Below are 25,742 nucleotides of genomic sequence, written 5' to 3'. Positions count from 1 at the left end.
CTCTCATAAATATAGTCTCTGGTGGAATTCAGCTCTACAGTTTGGTTTGAAATGTGCAACTAAAACCATCATTATCTCAAAAATATTAAGTGCACTCTGGTTAAGACTGACACTTAAGGGATTTCTGACAAAAATATCTAGAAATTAAAGAAATGCTTTTTCAGATACATTTGTTTTTACTTTAACATACTGACAAATATTAAGCATAATATTCTCATACACCTGTTGACAACACAAACAACATTGTGGATACAGTCAATAAGGCTCATAGCAGCAAACTGTGATTGTAAAGGCTTTGTGTAATGTTTGTAAGTGTGTGTGTGTGTGTGTGTGTGTGTGTGTGTGTGTGTGTGTGTGTGTGTGTGTGTGTGTGAGAGAGAGACAGAGAGCGTGTGCTCAGATGTAATTTACTCTTGTGCTGCTACAGCCGGTCACACTTTACTTGGAAGGAAAAAGAAGACAAAGAGGACAATCACTTGTTCTCTATCAGGATCTGCACCTTGCACACCAGATCTCTGGCCATGGTCAAAATCTTCTTTATGTTGTGGTGCTCAGCCATTTCTGAAAGACAAAGAAACATGCAAGTTCAAAATAACTTTGGCTATTTCAAACCACACAAATAGCCAGATTTATTTCCTCAAATGTCTTGAGAACATCTGAACAGACGTGTCACAGCTAGTTTGCAAATCATTTCATCATAGGTTGTATTTTGACATTCAGAAACATTGGCTAAACAGTGAAACATCAGGTTCCAGTGGATTCAACTTAAAGTAGTACTCTAGCTATTTAGTATTGCTCTTCCATAAAGTTGTAGTCTGCTTCCAGACTGAATGTGTATGCTGTGTGAGATGTGTGAAAATGTATGCTGTACAGCAGCAGTTTTTTTCAACAGCTTTTTTTTTTTTTTTTTACCATTGAAGAACTTAATGATGTCAGTGAAGTCCATGTTGTTCTCCAGGATTATATCCCTGTAGATCTCCACCAGTGCCAGGGCAATGAAGAGGACAAAGTGACTAGAAGAGACATACTTGGCTGCCCAGATCGTTTCCCATACTGCAAACACGTCATCATACACCAGCTCTGGACAAATCACATAAAGGAGTGGGAGTTAAACTAAATCAGTGTTTGAGGGCTCAGGTGGGAGGCGAGTTTGCAGGAAGTCGAGTGATCAGTGGAGAGTGATAAGAGTGAAAGCAGGTGTTTGCAGGCGTGGGAGAAAGGATATACTGAGATACCCATCTGAGAAAGAAGTTCATTGTTTAATCTTCAGTACAAAGATTTATTCATTATAAAACCTATCTATGCAGCTGCAGTTCATGGCAGTAATTTAATAAGCAACTCCCAGGAATGGCATTCCAAAAATATAACCGACTTCCAAATCCTTTCCAAGAGTTAAAAAAAACAAATATCTTGTTAGCAAGCTGACAAGTTGACAGGCATTTCATCCACTGACATGGCTTAAAGAGGAGTAAATCTCCTACTTCTCTAATTGGCACAAACTCTTTCGCACCATGCCGTTACTTTACCTCGCTTGAAGTCTAGGAGAAACCAGCGGTAGCAGAAGTAGAAGTGGGTGTAGTCTCCGTTCTGGTGCATTAGCTCAAACAGCTCAGAATCCAGGATCTACATAGAGAGGAGATCAGAGAACATTTTATAAATAAATACCGAGACGGGTTGTGAAGGAAAAGTGTAAAAAAGTGGGATGTTTGTTGGTATTGAATAGATTTAGCGATACCTAACTGCTACAGCATGTGTAAAGACTTTACTGATACTGTGTTACCTGGATTAGAGAGCGCATGTTGGCAAAGTGAGTATCCATAGCTCCTCCGTGTGGAAAGTTTTGATTCATTCTCTTCATGAGCTCAGTGAAACAGCTGAAGGCCATGGCCTCTGAAAGGAGGAAACAAAGAGAGAAAGCTGGGGTGAGAAAGTGAGTGGGAAACCTGTCCTCTGTTGTTCCATCAATAATTGTAAAAATACACACACATGTCAGAGCTGAGAAGTGATTCAGTGTTGACTCACCATCATCCAGAATGACTAGAAGTGGAGCCAGAAGATCACACATGCCCTGTACGTAACCAATGTCAAGGTGCCTCCAGATATAGCTGTAAATATACAACCAAGAGAAGTGAACTCAACTGTCCTCGGCTGTTTTTATCATATGCTGAGTCATACGCTGCTCAGGATTTAGAGGTATTAGCAATTTTTTCTTCAATACTGAAGATACTTTTTTAAAAAATAATATTCACCATTTACCAAGGCAACTACTTATGAAGTGCAAAATGATTAGGCTTCTCTAAGGTGTAAATACATTTTTTTTTTTTTGTCCTAGGGGGTCCCAGGTATAGGTGGAGGGGCATTAATTTCTCCTAGTATGGACAGCCCTTCAGTATGTGGAGTTGCACTAGGGAGAAAAATGTATCTATTACTGTTAAAGAATTAGCCTGACATTATGTCTGTGGCAATCAGCCCCAAGCCCATTTGTTCCTATTGAAGACCTAAATATTTAAAAACAGCTACCTGTACAGTGTAGATTTTAGTGAATGTTATTCAAAAAGGTGTTGCTGGGGACTATTTTCAGCTGTGGATTGAAACAGATTTGGTGCTCTACTGATTATTTACAGCAGGAAGGTGTATGTGGGATGGACTCAAAATAAACTACAGTACCCTTGTTCTTTGTAATGAAGCAACATGTCACACAGTGCAACAGTATGGCTCATTGAAGTGTCTTTAACTGTTTTTTTCTTTAATAATGGAGGTCTGTGGTACAGAGGATAAGCTGTATCAGGATTTGGCTACACAGAAAATACTTGTTAGTAGGATCATTTCATTGTCAGTTTTGGCCTTATCATGGGATTTGTTGACAGTGAAAAAATAGAGAATATTGCTGGTCTTATCCTTTCAAATTTATTGTATGAATTTGTTTTAGAGAAGAACAAGATAAGCAGTGAAAGGTTAGGATGTCATGGTATGAAGATGGGAATGGGAGTTATTATAATCCAAACACTCATTAGCATATATACTTTCATGCTGTCAGCCATCAAAAGGAGGTAAGCCATTTTCTGTATATATGAAGATGGGTAAAACTGTATTCCATCCCTGATGCTGTTAGTGTTTTACCTGCACATGATGTTGCGCAGTTTCTCCAGGTTGGCAGGAGTGAAGTACCAATAGTTCCGGTCACAGCGCTGGACGTCCTTTTCAATGCGATGCAGATTTAATGTATACAAGTCCAAAAGCTCTTGCTGAAACAAACAAAACAATAAATACATTAATAGATAAAACACACTCATGATTGTGTTGCTTTGCCCAAGCATAAATTAATTTGAATTCAAGAAAAGAATATGAACGGGAAATGAGAATATGTTTGCATACAGAGAAGGTACTCCCAGCAGATTCTTGAGAGGTTGCTTCATTCTTTATGTCTTCAGACCTGACCAGAGAGTCAAAGTTAGGGTAAAGACTCTCCATCTCTGGCTCCTCACACAGGATGGGCTCCGTGCCCTCCGGACAGGGCTCTCCCTGCTTGTCCTTCAGCCTGAGGGGGGTGCTGTGGGGAGCTGAGACCTCAGAGAAAGACGATGCTTCACAACGTCCCTTCCTGCTCCAAGGCATCATGGAAACTTTGGCTTTGGGTATGTCCTCCATCATTATGGCTGACGGAGACTCATCAGATTCAGTCATGACCTGGTCCTCATCTGTCTGAGATGAGTGTCTAACTGTAAAAACCAGGTTCTTTTCAACTTTGGGAGCCACAGGATCAATGGATATATTTTCTCTCCTTTCTGCCAATAAAACCTCTTGTGGTTTACTTGTCTTTGATTCATTCATTTCCTTTGTCTTTTCCACATTTGGTTCTATTTTCTTGAGCGTTGATGTTTCTTCAATACTCACTTCTACTTCTTTTTTAAGACTTTGCTCAACAAGTTCTCCTTTTGATTCTGCAGCAGCTGCTAATACCATCATAGTATCCTCATCAAGCACTTGATTTTCTATTACCCCTGACTCTAAAGGTTCCATTCCTTTAATGTCTGCCAGTGGATCTTTATTTACACACTTGGGCCCCTCTGTTTTAATTGCTCCAGACTCCTCAACTGCTTCTTGTGTTTTGGGTTGCAGACCTGTGTCCTTGTTGGCCTTCAGCAGCCCCTCAGTCTTGATATTTTCTGCAGTTTTGGTCACATCAGATGCTTTCTCCTCCTCCTCTTCCTCCTCCCCCTCCTTGTTCTTAACTTTACCTTTCACCTGAAAGCCCATCTCCCCTTTCAGACCTTCACTCTCTACCCCTGCAGGTTTGACTGGGCTCTGTGGCGCCTGAGGGACAGCTGCAGATCTCGGGATTGTATCAGGTGCAGCGCTGTCCTCTGTGAGTGAGCCGTCTGACAGACCGGAGGTGACTGAGAAGTTACGGGAGGAGGGATGTCCGGAGTCAGGAGAGCTTGTCCCGTTCTGCAGCGCTCCATTGGGTATCTTTGGCACCGGTTTGGCCTCGTCGCTCTTGGGCTCCGTCTCGATTTGGTCAACCTCCTCTACGGACTCAAACACCTGAAAGAACAAGCCAAAGGGAAGCAGGCTACTCCAGGGGAAGGGATGTGAGGATGTGAAGAACTAGCAAGAAAGAGAATGCAGGGATAAGGAATATTGGTACAGAAAGTTGAGATCACATGCATTACTTAAGGTTTGGGATATAAGAAGTCTAAAAACTCTAACAGAAGTGACATTTAGTTTGTTTGAAAGACCTTTTTTAAAAGACCATCTATGCAGGTTATAATGCGGTGAGTGTTTGGTACCTGTGTGCTGCTGCTGGAGTCACTCTGCAGGCGAGCCAGACTCTGCCTGTCTGAGCTCTGGGGGGACTGGGACTGGGTAATAAAGATATTTAGGCCAAGTTATTATTATGTAAAAATGTTTTTTTTTATATGCAATCTTATCATACGTTGGCTCATGTTCTGTGCTCACATCAAAGGGGTACTCTGGAGACTTAGTGTTGCAATTTTGTAAAGTTGCAGGAAAAAGAATGGTAAAAAGATCCAAGCATGGGTCAAGCTCCAAAAATGTTGGATTCTACATTTCCCATAATGCAAACAATATATTTTATTCAGACTTTCTCAGCCTGATAAATGCCCATGTCTTTTATATTCAGATGTTTTATAAAACAGAAAGCTACAGACCTATAAGTGTGCGTTACTGCTTCACCTCATTGCTGACAGTGGAGTTGTGGTGGATCATCTTCTGACTGGAGCTGTCCATGCTCGCTCCAGAGGAACACTTCGCTAATGCTGCCGCATGCTGCTCCTTCTCCCGCTGGCGGACAATCTCCTCGCAGCCGAGCCACTCACGCATGGTCTGTTGGTAGCACACTCGGACCTGTTCATCCACCTGGGGTGAGGGGGAAGTGATCAGAGGTTTCAGTGGTTCAGTTTGAAAATGCTTTGGACGCAAAGCCATAATTGTGGAAACTACAAACCTCCTTTCTCTCAGCTTCTGACATTCCAAACTGGTAATGACCCAGCAGGAAAGGCCACACCTCTTTACGCAGCGAGGCGTCCACACCACCGAAGTAGACCAGACGAAGCAGCTCCTTCTCCTCGTATGCCTGAAGACGCAAGACAAAAGTACTTGTTTTTAATCAATCTTTGGATTTTCCCCTTCATTTAAAAAGACAATTATCTCTACCTTCATGCTTTTAACATTCAATAGTGCTTCAAAACAACAGCATTAACAACATGGCAGCCTGTAGACAGAGTAGCTTTTACTGTCAATGCAGGTAATGATTAATGCATCCAAGAGGGTGGTAGATGGGGATACAGGCACTGGTGCTTCTTCCAACCTCTATTATACAGTATGTATGTGCTCAATATTTTGAATTTACTTTACAGTAAGATAAATGAAAAACACATTCATATGTAAGTAACGTCCAGATCAAAAACAACTGTCCACTGCTGTTACAAACCAGTAATCTATTGTTTAATTTAGCATTTAAAGTGTTCTGTTGTGTCTCTCCATAAATGTTCCATTTTGATACAGATTATCGGTTTTATAGGGTACCACAAAACATCATTTGGTTTAAACAAATAGTTAAAGAGTAATCCTTTTAAATGTAAACGCTTATCTTTTATAGGTCATGCGATTACAACTGAGGTGTCTCTAAACAGCAAACTCTATCCACTAATCATGAGATGAAGCTGAAAGCTCAAGGAAAAATGAAGGAGGTGGACCTTTGTTGTTGTCGAACTACTGTTTCACAGTTTTAGTTAACTGCGTCACTTTTCTGAGTGGCTACCATAATAACAATCAAATTTTCCATTAGTATTATGATTTACAAAAAAACTAACCGTTTAAAAAAAAAATTTGCTTATAAAACATGTAAATGTGTGTGAGACTAATCAGTCCTTCCAGAAAAATGCGGAGGTTTTTTTTGATTGTTGCGGGCAAAAATCCTTGATTATGCGGCACATTTTCTTAAAAAATGCGATGGAATATGCAGGGATATTTATGCAATTTTATGCGATGAAATTGAGGGAACTTGCAAAAACTGTGGTTTCATCATAGCTTCATCGTGGGGTTTGCAGCTTTTCGATGATGTTCACGTCGCGTAATTACATCACTTCATAACGTTCCCATGGCAACAAAAAGTGACTTTTTTGCAACGAAAATGCGGGGATTATGAAATCATGCAAGCAACCCATATTTTGCAATCAGCAATTTATGTGGCGAAAGTGCGGCATATTTGAAAAAATGTGGCCCCCGCATAAATATGCGAACTTTGGCTGATTATGCATTGAATTATGCGATCGCATAATTGCGTTTTTCTGGAGGGACTGACTAATGGTGTAAACCACATGATTGGCAGAGGATGAATATGGATGAGGCAGAAGAGTGAAAGAGAGAGCTTTGGAGTGGTCATGTGTGTGTGTGTGTGTTTATGTGTGTGTGTGTGTGTGTGGCATACTGTCAGCAGCAATGTGAAGTTTGTGTTGCAGGGCTGTGACACCAGCGATGCTTACTGTGCAGTCCTGGAGGAACGTCTGCCATACGTCTGTGGTGAGTCCTTTGAAGGCATCACGAGGCACGTCGGGCGCCACAATGGCGTGATTGACGAGAGCAGACAGGTGTATACGCACAGTGGACAGGTGACGGCAGTATGCTAACCCTGGTTGACAATACAGTTCATTACCTAATGGCTTTGCAGATGTTAGTGATAATTAAAAAAAAGATACTACGTTCTACTTCCAACACATTTCTTTATAGTGAATATGAATATATACCAATATTTAAGGCTTTTCAGTGTAAACATTTAGGAATCACATACAGCCATAAAAAGCCCGAGAGATGATCTGATTCTTCATGTTGTCGCACAGCAGCTTCAGAGGAGCCCTGCAGGAAGATACAGCACAGAGCATTTTACTTACAGGGAGGAAACATTTTTTTTCTTCTCTTTCCTTAAAAGACTATTATTAAACTAATCACCTAGTGCATGACAAGTTACTCATATTGTCCTGAGATACTGTATCTAATGTAGAGTTGATTACAGTGTTGTGTCTAACCCTTTATCATTGAAATTATTACCTATTGAGCTGCCATAGAGAACAAATTGGCCCAGAGGCTTGCCTTTTTCATAGCCTTCAACCATTTTATCTGCGTGGCTTATCACCTCATTTTCCAAACACATTCTCATGTCAGTGAGGTAAATGTCACATAATTGTCTTCTGGGTAATTGCTAGGCTTCTTGCATCTTTGCTCATTTCCCAGTTCCGTCTGTATTGTTGAGGATTTCTGGTCGACACTGAGGGATGTTCGGTTGGTGTCTTTGTGTCTTTAGCAGTTTCCCTGTAACAAAGTAATGTAACTCAGTGTAGCTTGAAGCGTACTTATCTCTCACCTCTCATGGTTGCACCCCTTGGGCGTCGCCCCATCAGAGAAGCTCCCCGGAGAACAAGAGGAACACGAGGACTTCCTGAGAGTGGGATGCCACATTGTAGCTCCCTGATCCATCAAGTCTGGAGGACTCACTGCAACATGCACACACACAAACACACACACACACACACACCGTCATCGTCACTTAAAAAGCATTATGCTGCTTAGGCTCTCTACAACAATTACATTTGCACTTAGATGATTTGAACACAGCTGGAAACACTTTGCATAAGCAGAATTATGCTCATTAATTGTGATCTGCTAAAGGCACTTCAGAAATAGTACGATTGGTTTGTGCTTGATTCCTGTTAGAGCAAAGATAAAGCATAACAAAAAAATTTACACAATTTGAAAGCATGAAGTCGTCATATTCAATTACAGTATTACTGTATAAAGAGAAAGATCAATTGAGCAAGAGCCTTTCTCAATTCATGAATCATATTCGATCAATCAGTTATCCACCCATCAGCTGTTAAAAGATTACTGCGCTGTAATGCAGTAAAAAAAGGTGACAAGGGGCAGCAGGGAGTGGGAGGGGCTTTAATAACGAGACACTTCAATTTTGCCAAAGGCGCAGGACAGGCCAGGAGGATATTAGATGCAGAGAGTTAAAGCAAGCTGACAGAAGGACAGACGAGCCGAGGTGTGACAGTATTACAGCTGCTTCCTGTGAGTGAGGGGGATTCGTCAGGACAGCTGCAGGACCTCTTGGGTACAACCAGGGTCCCTGTTTTCGAGGGGGCCTGTCCGCCCAGTTGAAGGGATAGGGAGGAAGTCAGATGGGGAGGATGGGTTATAGTCACTGTAACAAACAACGAGTAACATTTTCATAAAAATGCAACAATCTGGAGAGGCCTGTGGGCGCTGCTCATATCTATTTGCTTCTCTAGAGGGAATCTCACCAAACTCTGACTGGCTGTTTGGAAAGAGGATGCGGAAGACATAGTCTGTGGCCTCGTCCTCCTCCTTATCCGAGACCGAGTCTGAGGATCCAGATCCCTGAGGAACCCTGTTCCGCAGCTTGGGAAACACCTTCCCCTGCGATGAGAATATAAGTGATATTAAACTAATGCAGACAACAACAAATTCTCAACCATTAGAGCCCAACTAAGCCATCCATGTGAGCTAAAGATGATGAATGTCTGCATGCTTAAGCTTATTAATAGTGGCTGAACATGCGGGGGTGGTTTTCATTATTCTGTTTAGCTGCAGATACAAAGCTACTCACAGTCCAACATTAACATCCATTCATTTAAGTAGACACTTTTTGTGTGGTTGTGCAGACAGAACAATAAGCTATGAATTCATCATTATCACTCCAACCAATATTACAACCACGCAGCGCATCCATTTCAAAATGTCTTTTTATTGATTTATTGATCAGATAAGGCTGATTTCGCATTTTAGTGCTCTTTTAATAGAAGAAAGCCCTTTTATGCGTAATTTGTGTCCTGGATATGAAGCCAGGGAGCGACGTTAAAGAAAGACCGTCTGTGCTGACCTTTCCCCTCTGGGACCAGAGTGGAGGGTCCAGCAGACCGTGGGGAAGCAGGCCGTTCTCCAGGCAGGAGAGGAACTGGAGCAAGTGGCCTCCTCTGGGGAAGCGAAGTGGAGGTCTTTGGATCCCATCCTGACTGACCAGCACCACTGTCCCCCCACTGTCAACTGCAGGAGATACACAGAAGACGATTTCTTTGTTTGATTATTCATGCCATTGTATTTATCAGCTGTGATTACATACAGACAGTGATAGAAAAAGCAGTAATAACACGCAAACACGGAGTTAAAATTGTGGTATAATGGTAAAGGTTTGTGAGGACCCACCTTGTTGATGACAGTGCAAGTAAACTATTTCCCCTAGAGGGATCGTCATGGCATAGTCCCAGTACACACTGAAAAACATTAAATCAAATACATTGTGAACAAAATAACAACCCAGACTAGTCTTAGCACACCGGGTGGATCACCAGCTAACAGTGAAAAGCAAATCCATAGGGAAAGTGAAACTGGGTGAATAAAAATGTCAAGGAACGTTAATTTTATGGCTAATAAAGAGAGTAGCCGGGAGGGTGCTCAAAGACGAGCAGGAGCAGTGTTGGCTAATGCAATAATCCATTTTTTGGCTGAGAGGAACCATGCACAGGCACAGGAACATAACATGGTTTGCGGGTTTGAGAGATGTCTGACAGTGTCTCAGTCAATAAACCATCTGCTGGCTGCTGGTGTGCTGAAAACAAGAAAACAAGCCTCATCAGATCAGCAGCATTGACTCTGCATACTGGGCCCCTGGGCCAAACACAAACACACTGCAATATTCAATAACACAATTTACACAAAAAAAGATATATGTCAGAGTGTTTACATGTTAGATATTATTGCATGAGAAGGCAGGCTTTGCAGACAGACACAATCACCATAATCATAATCCATTTGCAGCTGTATAATTTCGCACCTGCGTTCGTAGTCCAAGTCTCCAACAGAGCCATTCATGAGCTGGTTCGGTGTCCATTTCAGGGTCATGAGATCAGCATTCTGGTGCAGAGACAGGTAACCTGGGATAGCCTCCATGTCGTCCCTCTGAAACAACCACAAGGATGGATGCATTCATTTGATGCAATAACCGCAGTAAGAAATATCAGTATATAAGCCTGAAGAAGACTGCATTGTTGGTGGAGATGAAAATGCTAAGTAAGGCAGTCTTGAGCATGAATTTACATTAATAGCACACATAAACAACTATTGCAGCATACTCCAGACCATACTCAGCACTGACACAATGCTGTGATAAATAGGTCTAGCAATGCGACACTGATCTATAAGTGATTAAGAGGCATCAGACAATTACCGGTTGTACAAGCACATTGTTTTTGCCAAATAGTAGGGTCACCCTGCTGTTTTGATGCAGCGACTCCACATATTCACGAGCTGATGGCGAGGGGGAAGGGCGTTCATCCATGCTGCTGCTGGAGTGCCGCTTCTGGATCTACATCCCACAGACATAAAATATATCACATCAGAGATCCATCATCGTAAACCAGTGCTAAACTGAGGACTATCTTTGCAGAATAAACTACAGCTGGCCAGTCACAGTATAGTTATTTTTCATAAATAAGATCTTTTTTCCACTTGACTCAAGAAAAGATTAATTCATGTGCACCAGTGCACTCTCCCTTGTTCCTGATGCCAAAGACCAGTCTACTTTTGCTTGGAATACACACACACAAATATGCATCACCACGCAGTAAAGAGCATTTTGGTGCTGTAAGATAGGCCGAGTTGACCTGGTTCACTGAAGAATAGGACTGGGTACCGAACTTCGATACTTTTAGGCACCGACCGAATTGCCTCCATAGTATCGAGTATCGAAAAATGCCTTGTCATTCAATACCAAATTTCAATACCTAAGGAGTAAATCTCATCAGCGTCAGTGAGCCCATAAGCATGCAGCATGCTCCTACCACGATCTAATAATGCTGGTGATTGGCTGTCTAACGTTGTAGAGGCATGCAGGAAAAACACTGTGTTACGCACAAAGACGGGGCTCACGTGTGTGTGTGTTGTTGTATTTTGAGAGGCTTCTCATAGGTGTAAAGGAGCTAAAAAAAGAAATCTACCGTAATGTGTAATGTTATTTCTTCTTGTTAAAATGGATTTTATAAAATTGGTATTGAAAAAAGTATCGTTCAGGAACTGGTATGAAATTCACGGTATCGAAATGTTTTGATCGATACCCAGCTTTACTGATGAAGACTGTACAAGTGTGAAGGTCTCAGATACACTGCCTGTTCTTTCTGCTGGGACACGCTGGGCTTTACTTCATGCAGTAATCTTAGCAGGTCCTCTCCAATCAGACAGGCAGCATCTCAGAAGGGAATGAAAAGGATCAGACGCACCAACTAAAACTCTGCCTGCTATAGAAATGTGGGAAAAAATAAACGGAGCCTGGCACTAATTCTGCATGTTCATCTATCACAAGTTTTAATACTCACACACAGTGCAGGCCTCTTAGTGGGAGAATCCTGTCTGCAGTGGCCCCCATGGATGCGATGTCTTTGCACCAACTCATCAGCAGACGGGTCTGTCCAGAAGTGGTCTGCTGTCTTCATCTTAGTGTACTCCAAAGCACAAGGTCCAACTGTCACAGTGAAGGTGAACAGTTACATAGTGCAGACACTAGCTATAAGATTTCGTTAACCAGTGATCAGCATCCGATTATCTTAAAAATCAATGAGCACACTCAAAAATAGAGGAATAGAAGGAGTACATTTTTGTAATAAAAGTTAGATTTGTAATGTTTTTGAGATGTACCATAATAGGCCTCAGATGGGCTCCCTTTTGATCCACCATATAGGTACAAAAATACTTTTATAATAGTTTAGAGCAGTAGTTCCCAAGATGTTTGGCTTGTAACCATTAAAATAAGTTTTGTCTACTTGTTACCCCTCATTACAGGTTGCGCAAGTCACAATGCTTTTTTTCCCCAGGGACTTGAAGGTGCAGGATTATTTAATAATTCACAAGCAAAAAGCAAAGATGAGAATAAAACAAAACAAAATATAAACATAATTTTGTGTGGCATAAGTTTCTTCTGTATTCCTGTCTTGTTAATCAATTCACGACCTTGTCCGATTTATTTTGTGACTCTCTTGGTTGGGAATCATGCTTTAGGGTACAGAATTATACCAAGACAGCCTAATATAAAGGTAAAGGTACTAGCAAGTTGATCAAGGTGCCTGCTGAGACCCAAATTCGGCCCACAGCAGCAGTGCTTCTGGCTCGGCCCCAATTATAGAATAAATGTGGAAACTGGTAAGGGATCATGTCCCTGCTGCAGCAGCATGGACATCTACAGGTTAGCCTGTCAGCGCTATTTGTATCAGTCTAAAACCTCCTCTGGTCAAGAGTTGAAGTTAGCTGAAACAAAGATTGCAGTACAGGGGGGTGGGGCGGGCTGGCTTTGAGTACAAATTGGGAGAACAATTTAAAACAGGGTACCATGATGTCCTTGAATAGGATACTGGTCCAGCAACAACTTGTGTACTGAAATGTAAATGTAAAATTCTGCTAAACTTTTATCTAAGACCACCATGATCTCACAATTTGATGTAAACATGAGCCCAGACCAGAGTGTGGCACATGTTGCTAGATTACATTGAAAGACACAAATGCTTGCAATGTCACATATAATCACCTAACAAAGAAGCAAGGATAGGTCCGTCCACAGGGTCCATTAGAACAGCCTCTTTCTCGTAGTATTTACTAAAAGACAAATGTGAAAGGGGGATTTTGAGGGGACATAGAGTTCCTGTAGCACAAAGTTGCCGTTTTATTGACCCTTCTCAACATACCTGCTGTTCTCCACCAGGTAGAGGACAATCTTGTCCAGCACCTTGTCAAATAGAGCCGTCCGGATCCACAGGTTCCTGACTCCCTGTTGGGTGAGGCTGGGCAGTCGGGGCATCTTGCGAAGGCTGTCTTGACTTTGCAAGCTTTGACTTCGTCTGCAGGAGAGCGTCACAAGTTTTAATATCAACAAAACAAGTATACCATGGTTTAAAAATTCCATTAAGTAAAACTGCATCTGCATGACACTAATAGCATCAGTGATTCATGAGTCATAGAAGCTCATAAACATGAATTATTTAGAAGCTTTTCATAATAAAAATAGCCCTTCAAGTAAGCAGACAGCTATTTGTTTTCAGTGCCTTCACTCGCACAAGGCTTTGATGTAAGCTTTGAAGTCTGCTGTGATGTGTGAGAACGAGCTGTGACATGTGTGTCTCTCACTTTGTCTCGATGATCTGCTCGAGCTCCTGGGCCTTCCTACACAGCTCCTCAGCTGGGACGAAGCTCTTCCCCACTTTCATGAAGAGTGCAGCTATCTTGTTGCTACGCAGAAAGCCTGCTGCTCGCCGTTTCAGCCCATGCAGAACACATGCCTCCACTGCAGCTGTGTGGACACAAACACGTGGTTGGACAAAAGTTACCTAAGTGTACTTTACTAATACTGTAGTAAGTTGGAATGCACATCCCATGTCAGTCAGTCAGTCTGTGTAAAGAAGAACATAACACGTATTTTCAAAATGTTCTGCTTTCGGTCTATTTTGCTGGAAATGGATATGATGTATTCGCCATCAGCAGTACCGTATAAACAAAAAATATTTAGGTGAATCATTGGTAAAAAAATTAAATAAAACATATTGGTTCTGTGTCTTGTTTTGTGGCACAAAATACTGTATTTGTCTTAGCATGTCATACATCAACTTCAATTTAATTAACTTTATTTAACCAGGATAATCCACTTGTGTCTGGGCACAATATACAATAGCAACAATGCACAACATGTCAGATGTCAAGTGAGTTTTATCACCATCTATGTGTTTAATGAAGTGTATATATATATATATATATATATATATATATATATATATATATATATATATATATATATATATATATAGTGTACATATCGTTAGACACTGTGCATTTAAATATGAAATTAAGCTTGTGGCAACTGGTGCCATATATATCTTGAATTGTGTGTTGTGTATGTTTTGGCTACATAATAAAACCATTCTACTAGACTTTTAGGAGCAGTGTTTTGTGTTCATTGATTGCTAGGTTAAAGGTTAAAGCCTATTTGCTAAATGGATTGTGGACACAAGTCCATGACACGATGACACACTTGCACATCACTCAACTGTGCAGAAAAACAGACACCCTTCTCTCTAAGGCCTACGTGGCAGAGCTTGGAGCTGTGTTGACATTTGAGTTCTCTTTCAGGACTAATCCTGTGGCTCTGTTCACATGGGGTCAGGGGGGAGGCTGGCGGTGCCATGGCAACCCCTGTTGATGGAGCTACCGAGCCCTGGGAGAGACGAGCAGAGGGAGGGGTGGCGGCAGCTCATCAGCATCACGATCTCTCTCTCTTTCCATCATCCTCACTCCTTCAAAGCTTCTATCCTGCCTCCATCCTATCTCTCAGTACATCTGTCACTTTCTCTGTCACTGCTGTTAACAGGATTTTACTTCCACCCGGGGAATAACAGTGTCATCACAGACATCAACTTTCAGTTTTCTTTTTATTAAATGTGTCCATCTTCACAGATTTTTTCATCTCCCTCTCTTCCTGCATTTTGCTCCTTATCTCTCTGTGCTGCTTTTTTCCCCCACATCATTATAAGAGCAAAAAGCTAAATGTCAGAACAAAGCGTAACATTAAAAGGTCTCCAAATATAGTTCATCCTCTTTACTCTCATCGTTTCGGCTGACTAGTCTCAGATGGCAAAAGTGCAAAAGAAAGCAACTCCCAAACCTTTAAACCATTTGAGAGCTACTGTCTATCCGCAGTCTCCGCAGTTCTGAAAACTCTGAAATGAACAACGGAATCAGTGGCAGTGGTACAAACAATACTTTGTTTATCCTACACCTGGATGAAAATTTGTTCACTGTAGAGTAAATATAAATAAAAACATAAAGGGTTCAGTATGAGACACAAGGCAGGCAGATGGAACAGGAAACATGTTGTCTTATTCTGTAATGAAATGTATCTGAACCATTTCCCTACAACAATAATCACAAACAGCAGTGACAACAAAATGAGCATTATGTCAGTACGACCAGTCCTTTGTGTGGTCCTTCCTGGTACAAACAGCTAACACAGTAAATTGCCTCTAATCATCCTGTATCTGTGGCAACTGAGTGCATTAAGAGATTCTTGGACAGAGACTGACCCACACTTTACTCACAGCAGCCAAAGGTACCAACGGTCTTAACAACGGCAGTGCTAAAATGATTAGTCAATAAGTCAATTTATTGATATGATATTTATCATTTGTGTTATTGATCTACTATGCTAAAAACAGACATTTACTGATTACAGCTTCTGATATGTAAGCAATTGTAGCTTAGTTTCATGTCATGGCTTTGACATTTCAGAATGATTAATCAGTTGATGGCTGAGTAATTGCTAGATTAATCAGCAATAAAAACAGCCATTATCTGCAGCCCGAAATATGTATGATGCTTCACCACCAGTTTCATTCACATTTACTTCCAATATTCTTTTCTTTTCTATCATTTAACATTTGTCTAGATAGATTATATCAAAGTCAAATTCGTTTTTTGATCATGTTGTCAAGACAACATGTTATTTCCAAGTGCAGTCTTTGTTTGGTTAAAGGAAACAGGCAAATGTTGTACTTTAAAATATGTTTTGTACAAGCAGAATGAAAGACTCGTTGGTAACATTGGAAATGTCAATGCCATCTAGCTGCGACATGCAAACTATTTTTGTAGCTACGACAGAAAAAGATGTGAGTTGTACTTTACTGATCATAAACATAATTGCAAAGTAGATACATACGTTTTCAACACGTCTGTTTGCAAATTCAAAAGCTCTAGCGCCACCATCATGACAAAGTGGAGGTGACTTTTTAATTAGGTTGCTGTGGCTTCAGGTGCATTTCTAAAGGTCAAATCAAATAAAGTGATTCAAATCTGTTCACTCCCATCAAATTAGTCAGAGTGCCTTTTAAAAGAATTGTTTTGACCTGTGTTGATTGATGTACTGTAAAAAGTGAGGATTTTAACACATCGTAGGGAGAAAGAAAGAAAGTGCAATTTGTAGCTGGGTAACCTAAGGACAGTTCAATCAAGGAAATATATTGATTTTAAAATCTATCAATAAAACTATTGTGTTTTTTTTAGCTTTGCTGTGCTACTTTTCATTGCTTCATAACTCCAGTCAAAAGTGGCTTTCTGACACACATTCCCTCCACAGCATCTACATTTCAGACTCAGGCCTGGCAGCCCATCAAAGTAGCCATGATAGTGGAGGTTAATTGCTCCCTGGTGAGCTGGCCGTGCTCCTCTCCCATCCTCCACTCACTCTAATCTCTAAACAGAACACAGCTGAAAGAGGATGTGCGAACAAGAGTCACTAGAAGGATCACAGGAGGAGTCAGGAGGAGGAGGAAGCTGGTTGACAACAAAACAGGGGCATGGGGGGGGCATCTTGACTCAGGGTAGGGGTTATCTTCTACTACTACCATCCCGTCCACTGGGATGTATTGTAATAGAAGAAGAAAGATAGCCTCAGGCTGACCAGCAACATTTAAAACAGGCTGTTAGATGATCCAGTGGATAATGTCCACACTGCAGGCCAAGAATAGTGATGATACACAGACATGAAAGCACTAATGGAAACACATAAAGCACATACACACAAAAAATCGGTGTTACGTAACTAATTATTTTCACAACCCTCCAAAAATACTTGGATATCATGAGGTAGTGATCTTACTTCACACAAAATAGATTCTACATAGGCTTGATTGCAGCAAGAAATTTGGGACTCACATTGAACTTCTGCCTCTTTAGACTATTTAGATTCACTTTGTTGTTGTTTTTATTGAGCTCATATGTGTGTGAAATGAGGATATTAAGTTGTGGGTCACTTTGACAGTAGTCTTCATGTGTGTTATGTGTTCTGACAACACTTGGTGAAAGTGTGTCTTACACTAACTAGTTCTCACTGTTTGTTACTAAATACAGTGGTGTCACCCATCGCCACACTAAGCAATAACAATATGGAGCCGACAGGCCTACTGAGACCTAATATGTATGTTTGTTGGTGCACCTTCTTCCATATATTTACCCAGCGGACTTATTCGCACTATTTTTCTACATGGTAATAAGAGTCTTTGTCAAGGGAAGGTTTTATCACTGTTCACTTACAAATACATTTTCCTACATTTCAGTGGCTTTCTGACAGTCTCATCATATAAGTAAGGAGCAGTCTTAGTCTGCAAACATGGCTTCCAGCTAGTAAAAATATCACATTTTCTGCAAGATGAGAATCATTTTATTCACACGGAAATCCACAAATATATCTCGCTATTGATTACAGCTCTGAACTGAGCCAGACATCTGACGAGTGTGAGCACCTGCATGTGGGCAGCGTGTTTCTCACAGTAATCATTCTGCACTCTGTTAGTGCCATTTGGAGGCAAGGACAATAACATTTGGTGAAAGATTGAACCTTAAATGTCTAATGTCTGTAAATCACACTAATTATACACTTGCACAAAAGTTATGCCGATGATGTGGATCTTCACGTCAATGATCTGACGGCCTGCATTTAATATAGCAGCTAAAAACTTCCTTCCCTATTAAAAAAGGGCATGACGCAAACATATTCTTGTTGTTGGAAAAATATATCTTTTATAGAACAACTAATCCAATAATAAGGAGCATCTACTTTATTCAATACCCTCTGTTGGACTAAGATTGGTGTTGTCAAGTAAGATACTAGTGCATGTATATTACTGTATGCAAATGATTGTTGGTAATTGTGAATAATTCTTGTTCTATTCATGCCCATTTTGTTTACATTCATTTGGTTCTGTTACAGTCTTTCTTTTTGCTTTCCCACAAGCAACAAGGAAGGATTATTGCTGTCTACTTGGAGAACTGGAACGGTAAGTAAAACCTCTAACTTTACATTTGACTCTGAGTGAATTTGTGAGTAACCTTCTCTTCTTAAGATGGCTGCAGAGTGTACTTAATTGTGTCCGGTGACTAATAAAGTTAGATGTATTTCATGTAAAATCACTTGTGACCAAGGCTAAATAGATAAATGACAGTATGATTAAAATGAAAAAGAGATCAATAGAAATGTAAGCAATTAGTGTAAAGATAAACAAAGCAATTCCTGTAGAGAAAGAAAATCACCAGGTTAAAATTAATCAGAAAATAGTTATAGTAACCAACAAATAGTAGGTGCTTGTAAGGTAACCGATTCAAGACTACAATATAAAGGTGATGCAAGTAACTAAAACAGACTATCAGGAATGATTCAATAAAGAAACCTCTCAGGTTATTTTCAGTGTTGCAGAATTGTTAAAGCTGAAGAGGCTATAAATGAGCAAAAGCCATGTGATTCATTTGTATGTTTGGTTACTCACCACAAAAGGACACAATATGACTGCTGTCTTCATGAACAAATTTCCTGGTGACGGCTTCCTCCATAATCTGCTTCACCTGTCAATGACATGGCAGATGCTCGATGACTCATTCATTAACATGCCACAACTGGCACACACATACACTCACAGTCTGTGAGGGGCTTGTTGGTAAGAGTATTATAAAAATATCTCAGAGTATAATTATGAGAATTTATAAAAACTTGAAAAATGTGTATGAGAAAAGCGGGTAAAATGATTGGAAGAGAACGCAGGGCTCAGGGGTAAACTGGGATGAAAAGTTAAGAGGAAGAGAAAGACTGAGTGGGAAGAGTGCATGTTAAGTTGGTGGATGAGTCACCAGCTCTCATCCAAAGGACTTCTACTGGGAAATGGTGGTGGTACATTTAGGGGTGGGGGTGGGGAGAAGGAAATAAATGGAGGGTAGGGGCTTTCATCCATCACAGACCACCTTTCCTGAACAGTTTTATAATCCTCAGTGGGAACAATTGCTTTTGTTGCTGATGACATCCTATTCATACAAACACAACTTCTTTTAAAAACAATGTAGTAGGTCACACACACATGCTCACAAGGTAACGCTCATTAATTTGGTTTTGTTGTCACGGCAATGCGCCCCTCTCCCCGCTGGCCTGACAACAACTACAGACCAGTTAGTTAAGAAGACTGATAAATCAATCCCTTCGGTGGCTATGGAGACATCCCCCTGTGTGGCCACCGCTCTGCAATCTGCATGGGGAAAATCAACCTCCGGACACAGCCACGCAGATAGCTGTAATTTCCTGCTGAAATGAGTCTGTCCACAACAACCATTTTACACTGCGTAGTTCACCTTACACACACACACACACACACACACACACACACACACACACACACACACACACACACACACACACACACACACACACACACACACATATTTGCTCCAGTGGTTTACGTTCCCTCTGCTCTATTTTAATAATGTTTTTCCAATCTGCACATTGATTCATTCCTTTGTTACCGTGAATAAATATTATCTCTGTGAAGCAGTGGTCAAGAAGCAGCCAGCTGTCTAACAATATTATTTTTCATGGATTGATATTTACAGCTTGATCGTAAAACTTTCCGGAAAATAGAGTTAGATTTTTCACTACGGCTCAATTTTATGGACCAATCATTTTAATATCTAGTTTACTTGCTGTACACAGATAAATAATATAACCTGTAACTTTCAGTGGAAGATGTACTATGATGTAAGTTAAGTAGTATATGATGCCCAAACCTACTTGTAAGTATAACAATTAACTAAACACACATGTAAATGAATACACATCCATCAGTTTATTTTCCAAAAAGCAACACCTGAATAAAGGGAGAACCATAAAACAGACCATTAAGCCAAACATTTCAGATTTAACTGTGAAGCAGAGAACAACTTGTTTTTTGGTGACAGATCCTCTCACTTGTGAAAAAAACAAAAAGATTTACAAAACATTCGGAAAACAAATGCGCCTAGAACCCTGCCCCCATGAAAACATTTATATAAAAAACATTTACTAATTAGACAGCAGTCATTACACAAATTTGACATTCTCGCATCAATAGCATTATTTTCAGCATCAACAGAAATGATTCATGCTGCCAATACAACAGAGACAGTGCCAGTCTGATGTGATGCACACCCGCTCCGCTCACGATCACACTTGTATAAAGCCTTCACACACATAGCAGGGGACTATATGACCAATTGTTTTTCTGAGTGCACCTGACATACAGGAAACTGATTCATTTGCCAACTTGAGGACGCAGGCGCTTGTGTTTTTCTCATCTCTTTATCTGGGCTACAGATCAGGCCTCTGGGGAATTCATATGGTGAAGTGTCTAAGCTCAGACTACCTGCAGGTTTCTATGGAGACAGCACGTGTCTCACAGTGGATCACCTCCGCCTAAGAAGATGCGTCAAAAAAATTCATTCATCACTGAAATAAACAAAGATTATTGCACGCTCCCCAACTACAGTAACTAATAATATCTCGATATACTGTGCTGTCGTCGTTTCACTTATCACCCAGCTACCTAGAGTCCTAGTGTGTTATTTTGGTATTAATAAAGCACACATTTACACAAAATATATAATTTAGAGTAGCCATATCTACTAAAAAATGCCATGACAAAATATATTTTCCCTAGAATTTACAGATAAAACAATGTGCGTGATGTGACAACAACCATTAAACGTCTCTGTAGCAGCAAAGCCTGATGAATCTGCTCTGAACTAACCGCTGTAGCCTAAAGGCATCCAGAGTGATAAAATATCCTCAAAGTATTCCAATTAACACCTGCAACAGCAGAGCCAAGAAATAAGAGCCAAAGAGAAAGCCCCCCAAACATTAACATCCACCCTTCATTATTTCTCATCTCTGTGGCCACTGAGGCATGAAGATAAAAAAAAAAAAAGTATAATTGGTTATGCATGTTAATCCATGCATAGAGCTACACTTCTGACTTAAAGTTACACATCTGAATTAAGACTATTATTTAAATAACAATTTAATAATGAATCAGCAGACTGATCAACCAATAAAGTAGACATGATTCCACCACAAAACCAATACAACCACAACACTGCCTGCCTGGAAGAGTTGACAAGGCAATTGCTCACCACAGGGTCCATTCAGAAGCTGTTCTGAAGCTTTTGATCACGTCACATGATTTTCTTCAGTAGATGAAGTTGTCATGGAACTGTAGATGTTAAATTTTCATTTTTTTCTGAGCACTTTGAGGACTACTTGCCCATGTTGGCTCAACCTTGTGGTAAGATAGTTTTGTGAGTGAACTTTGGGCCTCGACCTGAATTAATTTTAACATGACACATACAGTATAACCCCAAGTTGAGGTGGACCATAAAACTGCTGCATAGTATTAAAATTAACCGTGACGCCAACAGCACCTTGCAGTTCAGTTTGATTATAAGTGGTGTACAAACTCGCCAGGTAATCCTATCTCATCCATAAACCAAACTCTCTCTCTCTCTCTCCTTTAGCAAACACAGGTGTGTGTTTGGTTTGTGTGTATGTGTGATATACAAAAGACAGAGGGAGGAGCACACAATTCAGAGGCACGATCAGAGCAAGACAAAGAGATGGAGACAGACTGAGAGGGGTTCTGTATCAAAGCTAAGGCAAAAAAGAGATCTCATTCAAACCAATTTGTGCCAGAAGATAATTCTGTTGCCACAGACGTCCTGCGCTCTCTGGATAATGGCCCACATCCAGATATATCTTAGCAGACTGGTGGCACATAACCAGCTAGACAAAGAGAGTGTGAGAACACGCAGCAAAGAGACACCATATGGCATAACCCACATAGAGTAATAATAATTATAAAGTAATGGGATATATATATATATATATATATATATATATATATATATATATATTTAAGAAAAATCCCTACAAATAAATTAAATTTTTTTTTTACTTATCTAGATTAATGCTGATTTTCATGAAGTGCTGTCTGTGAATAGAGTGAGCTATCATACTGTGTTTTTCCATCCACAGACTCCATCAAGCTTCATTTGCGGTAAACAGTAAAAGACCCACTGTCTGTGAATCCCAGTGAGACCATATCAGCACATAGGAGGCAGGTTTAATCGTGGAAAGGGTCTGGGTTCCACTGATAAGACTGCAAACAGTTCTCGGAGGAAAACAATTCAAACCAAAGTCCTTTCATTCCTCCTTTCACAAGATCCAGGATGTGATTTCTTTCTTTTCTTTGTTTTGTCTGTCAGAAATAAAGTCTTGCAATTTATGAGGCAGATCTGAGATTAAACTAATGAAATAAATCTATCAATTGTTAACATAAGTATGTTAAACAAAGTGGCCTAGACTGGGATAAATCTGGTCAGGAAAATGAATGAGTAACACTCTCTGCTCCTTTAAAACTACTGTTGATTTTGAAAAAACCTTCCCTGAACAAACAGAGGGTAACAAAAACCTCAACAGTAAAGTAAACACTACTGTAGGTAAATGTAGACACAATGTAGTGGCACACATATCAGCCAAACTGATGTTAGTTAAAAAAATGAATTAACTATCCTCTATCTCCAATACATTGGATGTATTATAGTTAGTTAGTTTGAACCTGAATTGGCTCAACTTTAAAATATTCAATCACATTGCAGTGAATACTTAAATAATGTTCTTATTATAATTATGGGTTTCAGTGGAGAGTTTAAGTACTTTAGTTCAAACTAAACCCAATTATAACAAAAGTGTTAACAGTTACTAAGTGGAGATTTAATGCAACAAATCCCAAATTAAAACAGGTTTCACCACACAAACTAACATAAGTTCTTACATAGAAATGATTAGGCTACTAAATATTTACCCGCAGTAAATGTCAGGTAACCACGGTGACTGTTGGGTAGCTAACAGACCTGATCTGACAAAGCTAATATACCGTATAAGTTAGGCTCAGTAAGCCAGTTTAAATAGAAGAGTAAAATCAGTTTGGTCAACATAGACTGACCTGACACTTGATCAAAATGCTGTTAAATAATGATATAAACTTATATAAACAAAAAAAAAACACAATGTACATCAAATTACAAAACATTATGCCAATAATGTGTTTCCATTTATGCATATTTAAGCAAAAAAGATTCATACATTTACAAAAGATTGTCTGGTAAGTTTAATATATCTCTCGCCCCCTAATACCATTTATTTTTTAAGGATTATTTGTTGGGCTTTTATGGCCTTTAATTGATAGGATAGCTTGAAGACACCGCCGGTTGGGTTCGAACCCAGGCTGCTGCCAAGGACTCAGCCTACATGGGGCGCACTCTCTGCTGGGCGAGTTGGAGGTCACCCCAAGGTATTCTTTGTTGTAAGTTATCTTAGAGCCAGTGATGCTGCAGTGATCCATTTGCATGATTAAATGCTTTTGATTGGACAGCGCTATAAACGTTTCTTAGCAACCGATTTACTATAATGTCTTTACTCAGGCATTTCTTTTTAATGGTAATCTGATTTAGTAAATCACTAGTTTGAAATTAGCTAGTTGTAAGAACGTGTGAAGAACAAACTTAGTGATGGATTTATGAATAGCTAGTACAACCCAACCCTGTGGTCTAAGTGCACATAAAAACTCCTGAATACTTGTCTATGTTTGGAATTTTTGACAGCTACAATCCAAAAGTACTGGACTTCAACCCTTCATATCAGATAAACGCTGTATGGTAGTTTCACCAGAATAACAAAGCAGGTTCCCTAAATGTATTAAGATGATTAAGCCATAATAAGCAGGCCCAGAAAATGATTATTTAGCTGGTGTAAAAATCAGTTTACTATAGGGAAAAAAAAAAGCCATTAGAAAAAGTTAACAAATCATCTTGTTCTTCCAAATGGATGCTCATACAAATTGCATCTCAGCATCACCACTATTTGTTTCTATGTGAAATGGTGACAAGTGACATTTTTACACATATCACCTGAGATCTTTATGCAAGCATTCATTAACTGTCATTGTCCTTCCAGAGTTTGGTACCTAACATCTACAGCAAAAGATCAATCACAAGGATGAACCTCATTCAAGGTTTGAATGTCAGACAGACTAAATGGTAGCAATACTCATTTGATCTCTGCTGAACTCTGGTCTTCTGTTTTACTGCAGTAACCTAAAATGATGATGAGTGACATAAAGTGCTGAAAACCAGCTGAACAAACCACCAGAGCCTCTTCCATATTTGTTTCCACTCAACACAATTTAACTCATTATATGCATCTCTCACACACACACACACACACACACACACACACACACACACACACACACACACACGCGCGCGCGCGCGCGCGCACACACGCACACACGCACACACGCACACACGCACACACACACGCACACACGCACACACACAGTTTGTGTGAATAACCACCAGAAGGCTGATGGTTTGCTCTCCCATAAACACCACAAACATTGACTACAGACAATCTGTTTCCTTCATGCTGCTTCTCCACCCGAATAATTACAGAGCTGCAGCACGAACACTCATAAACAGGCAACAGCGATTAAGATATAAGATCAGCGATTAGATTTTTTTAAAGGAAAAAACAAACAATACTTTAAAGACTGCTATTAGTGTTCTAATATTTGGTATAGGCTTTAAGATATTTTCAAAGAGGTTGCGATTCAGATGAGCATCCATGCCATTTAGCCTATCTCAGGTGTCATCATCAGTAGGCCTAAATACAGATGTTTGTTAGGGATCACCTATCTGTGCACAGGATGAACTATTACACAGCTTCATACAAACCAACGTGTTTGTTTTTCCGATAACTGCTGAGCTGAAAACACCCACCTCCTTCTTGACGGTGCGCAGCAGCCGCTGACGGGTCTCTGCCTCTAAAACACAGCACAAACAGTCCCACACAGGACATTTTTTACAAGATGTCACAACTTCGCATAGTCTATATTGTCAAAAGAAACACAAACAGAATTTAGAAAGATTTATCCTCATATTTGTTTGTTGCTCCCACCTGCCATGTTTGTTGCCATGGATCCTGTCTCCTATCTGCAAGCGGCACCCCTCCCATCAGCTGAGTGATGCTTGTAGCCTACCCTGCGACGTGGATCACACAACTCCATCTCCTCTTGCACACGCCTCTTAAAGGCACATGCAGCGCTTCCATCGGGTGGCACGAATGTCAATGAAACAGGCTTATAATTAAAGCAAAAACAGATTTATAGCATTAAAATCAGAGTATGATCTCCATATAGTTGTACATTAAGAATAGTCGTCCACATCTTTCAAATTAAACTTCAATGTGAATAAGTTTGACTAAAAAGTCA

At 40.2% G+C, this 25,742-nt stretch overlaps 1 protein-coding gene across 2 annotated transcripts; it reads right to left on the bottom strand.

The window, feature by feature from the left end:
• Positions 1-303: 303 nt before the first annotated feature.
• sgsm1a (small G protein signaling modulator 1a) lies at positions 304-25,484 on the bottom strand. 2 transcript variants are annotated; one of them, XM_078250677.1, is made up of 26 exons: positions 25,430-25,484; positions 25,252-25,295; positions 18,888-18,963; positions 13,708-13,870; positions 13,269-13,421; positions 13,112-13,179; positions 11,910-12,055; positions 10,766-10,903; positions 10,373-10,497; positions 9,745-9,812; positions 9,422-9,585; positions 8,823-8,958; positions 8,579-8,722; positions 7,883-8,012; positions 7,313-7,377; positions 7,008-7,153; positions 5,468-5,596; positions 5,197-5,379; positions 4,791-4,862; positions 3,376-4,608; positions 3,121-3,245; positions 2,023-2,105; positions 1,781-1,890; positions 1,527-1,623; positions 913-1,080; positions 304-561 (listed from the first exon to the last, which is right to left on the bottom strand). In XM_078250677.1, exons 1-26 carry the CDS (start codon positions 25,446-25,448, stop codon positions 473-475), a joined length of 4,074 nt encoding a protein of 1,357 aa, XP_078106803.1. In that variant the 5' UTR covers positions 25,449-25,484; the 3' UTR covers positions 304-472. The 2 variants fall into 2 exon arrangements, with proteins under 2 accessions (XP_078106803.1, XP_078106804.1); XM_078250678.1 differs by having other exon boundaries at positions 3,376-4,545.
• Between the last annotated feature and the right edge of the window lie 258 nt (positions 25,485-25,742).

The sequence above is a fragment of the Sander vitreus genome, chromosome 5 (assembly GCF_031162955.1).
Source record: "Sander vitreus isolate 19-12246 chromosome 5, sanVit1, whole genome shotgun sequence".
Lineage (NCBI taxonomy): Eukaryota > Metazoa > Chordata > Actinopteri > Perciformes > Percidae > Sander > Sander vitreus.
This window is presented reverse-complemented; position numbering and strand designations above follow the sequence as displayed.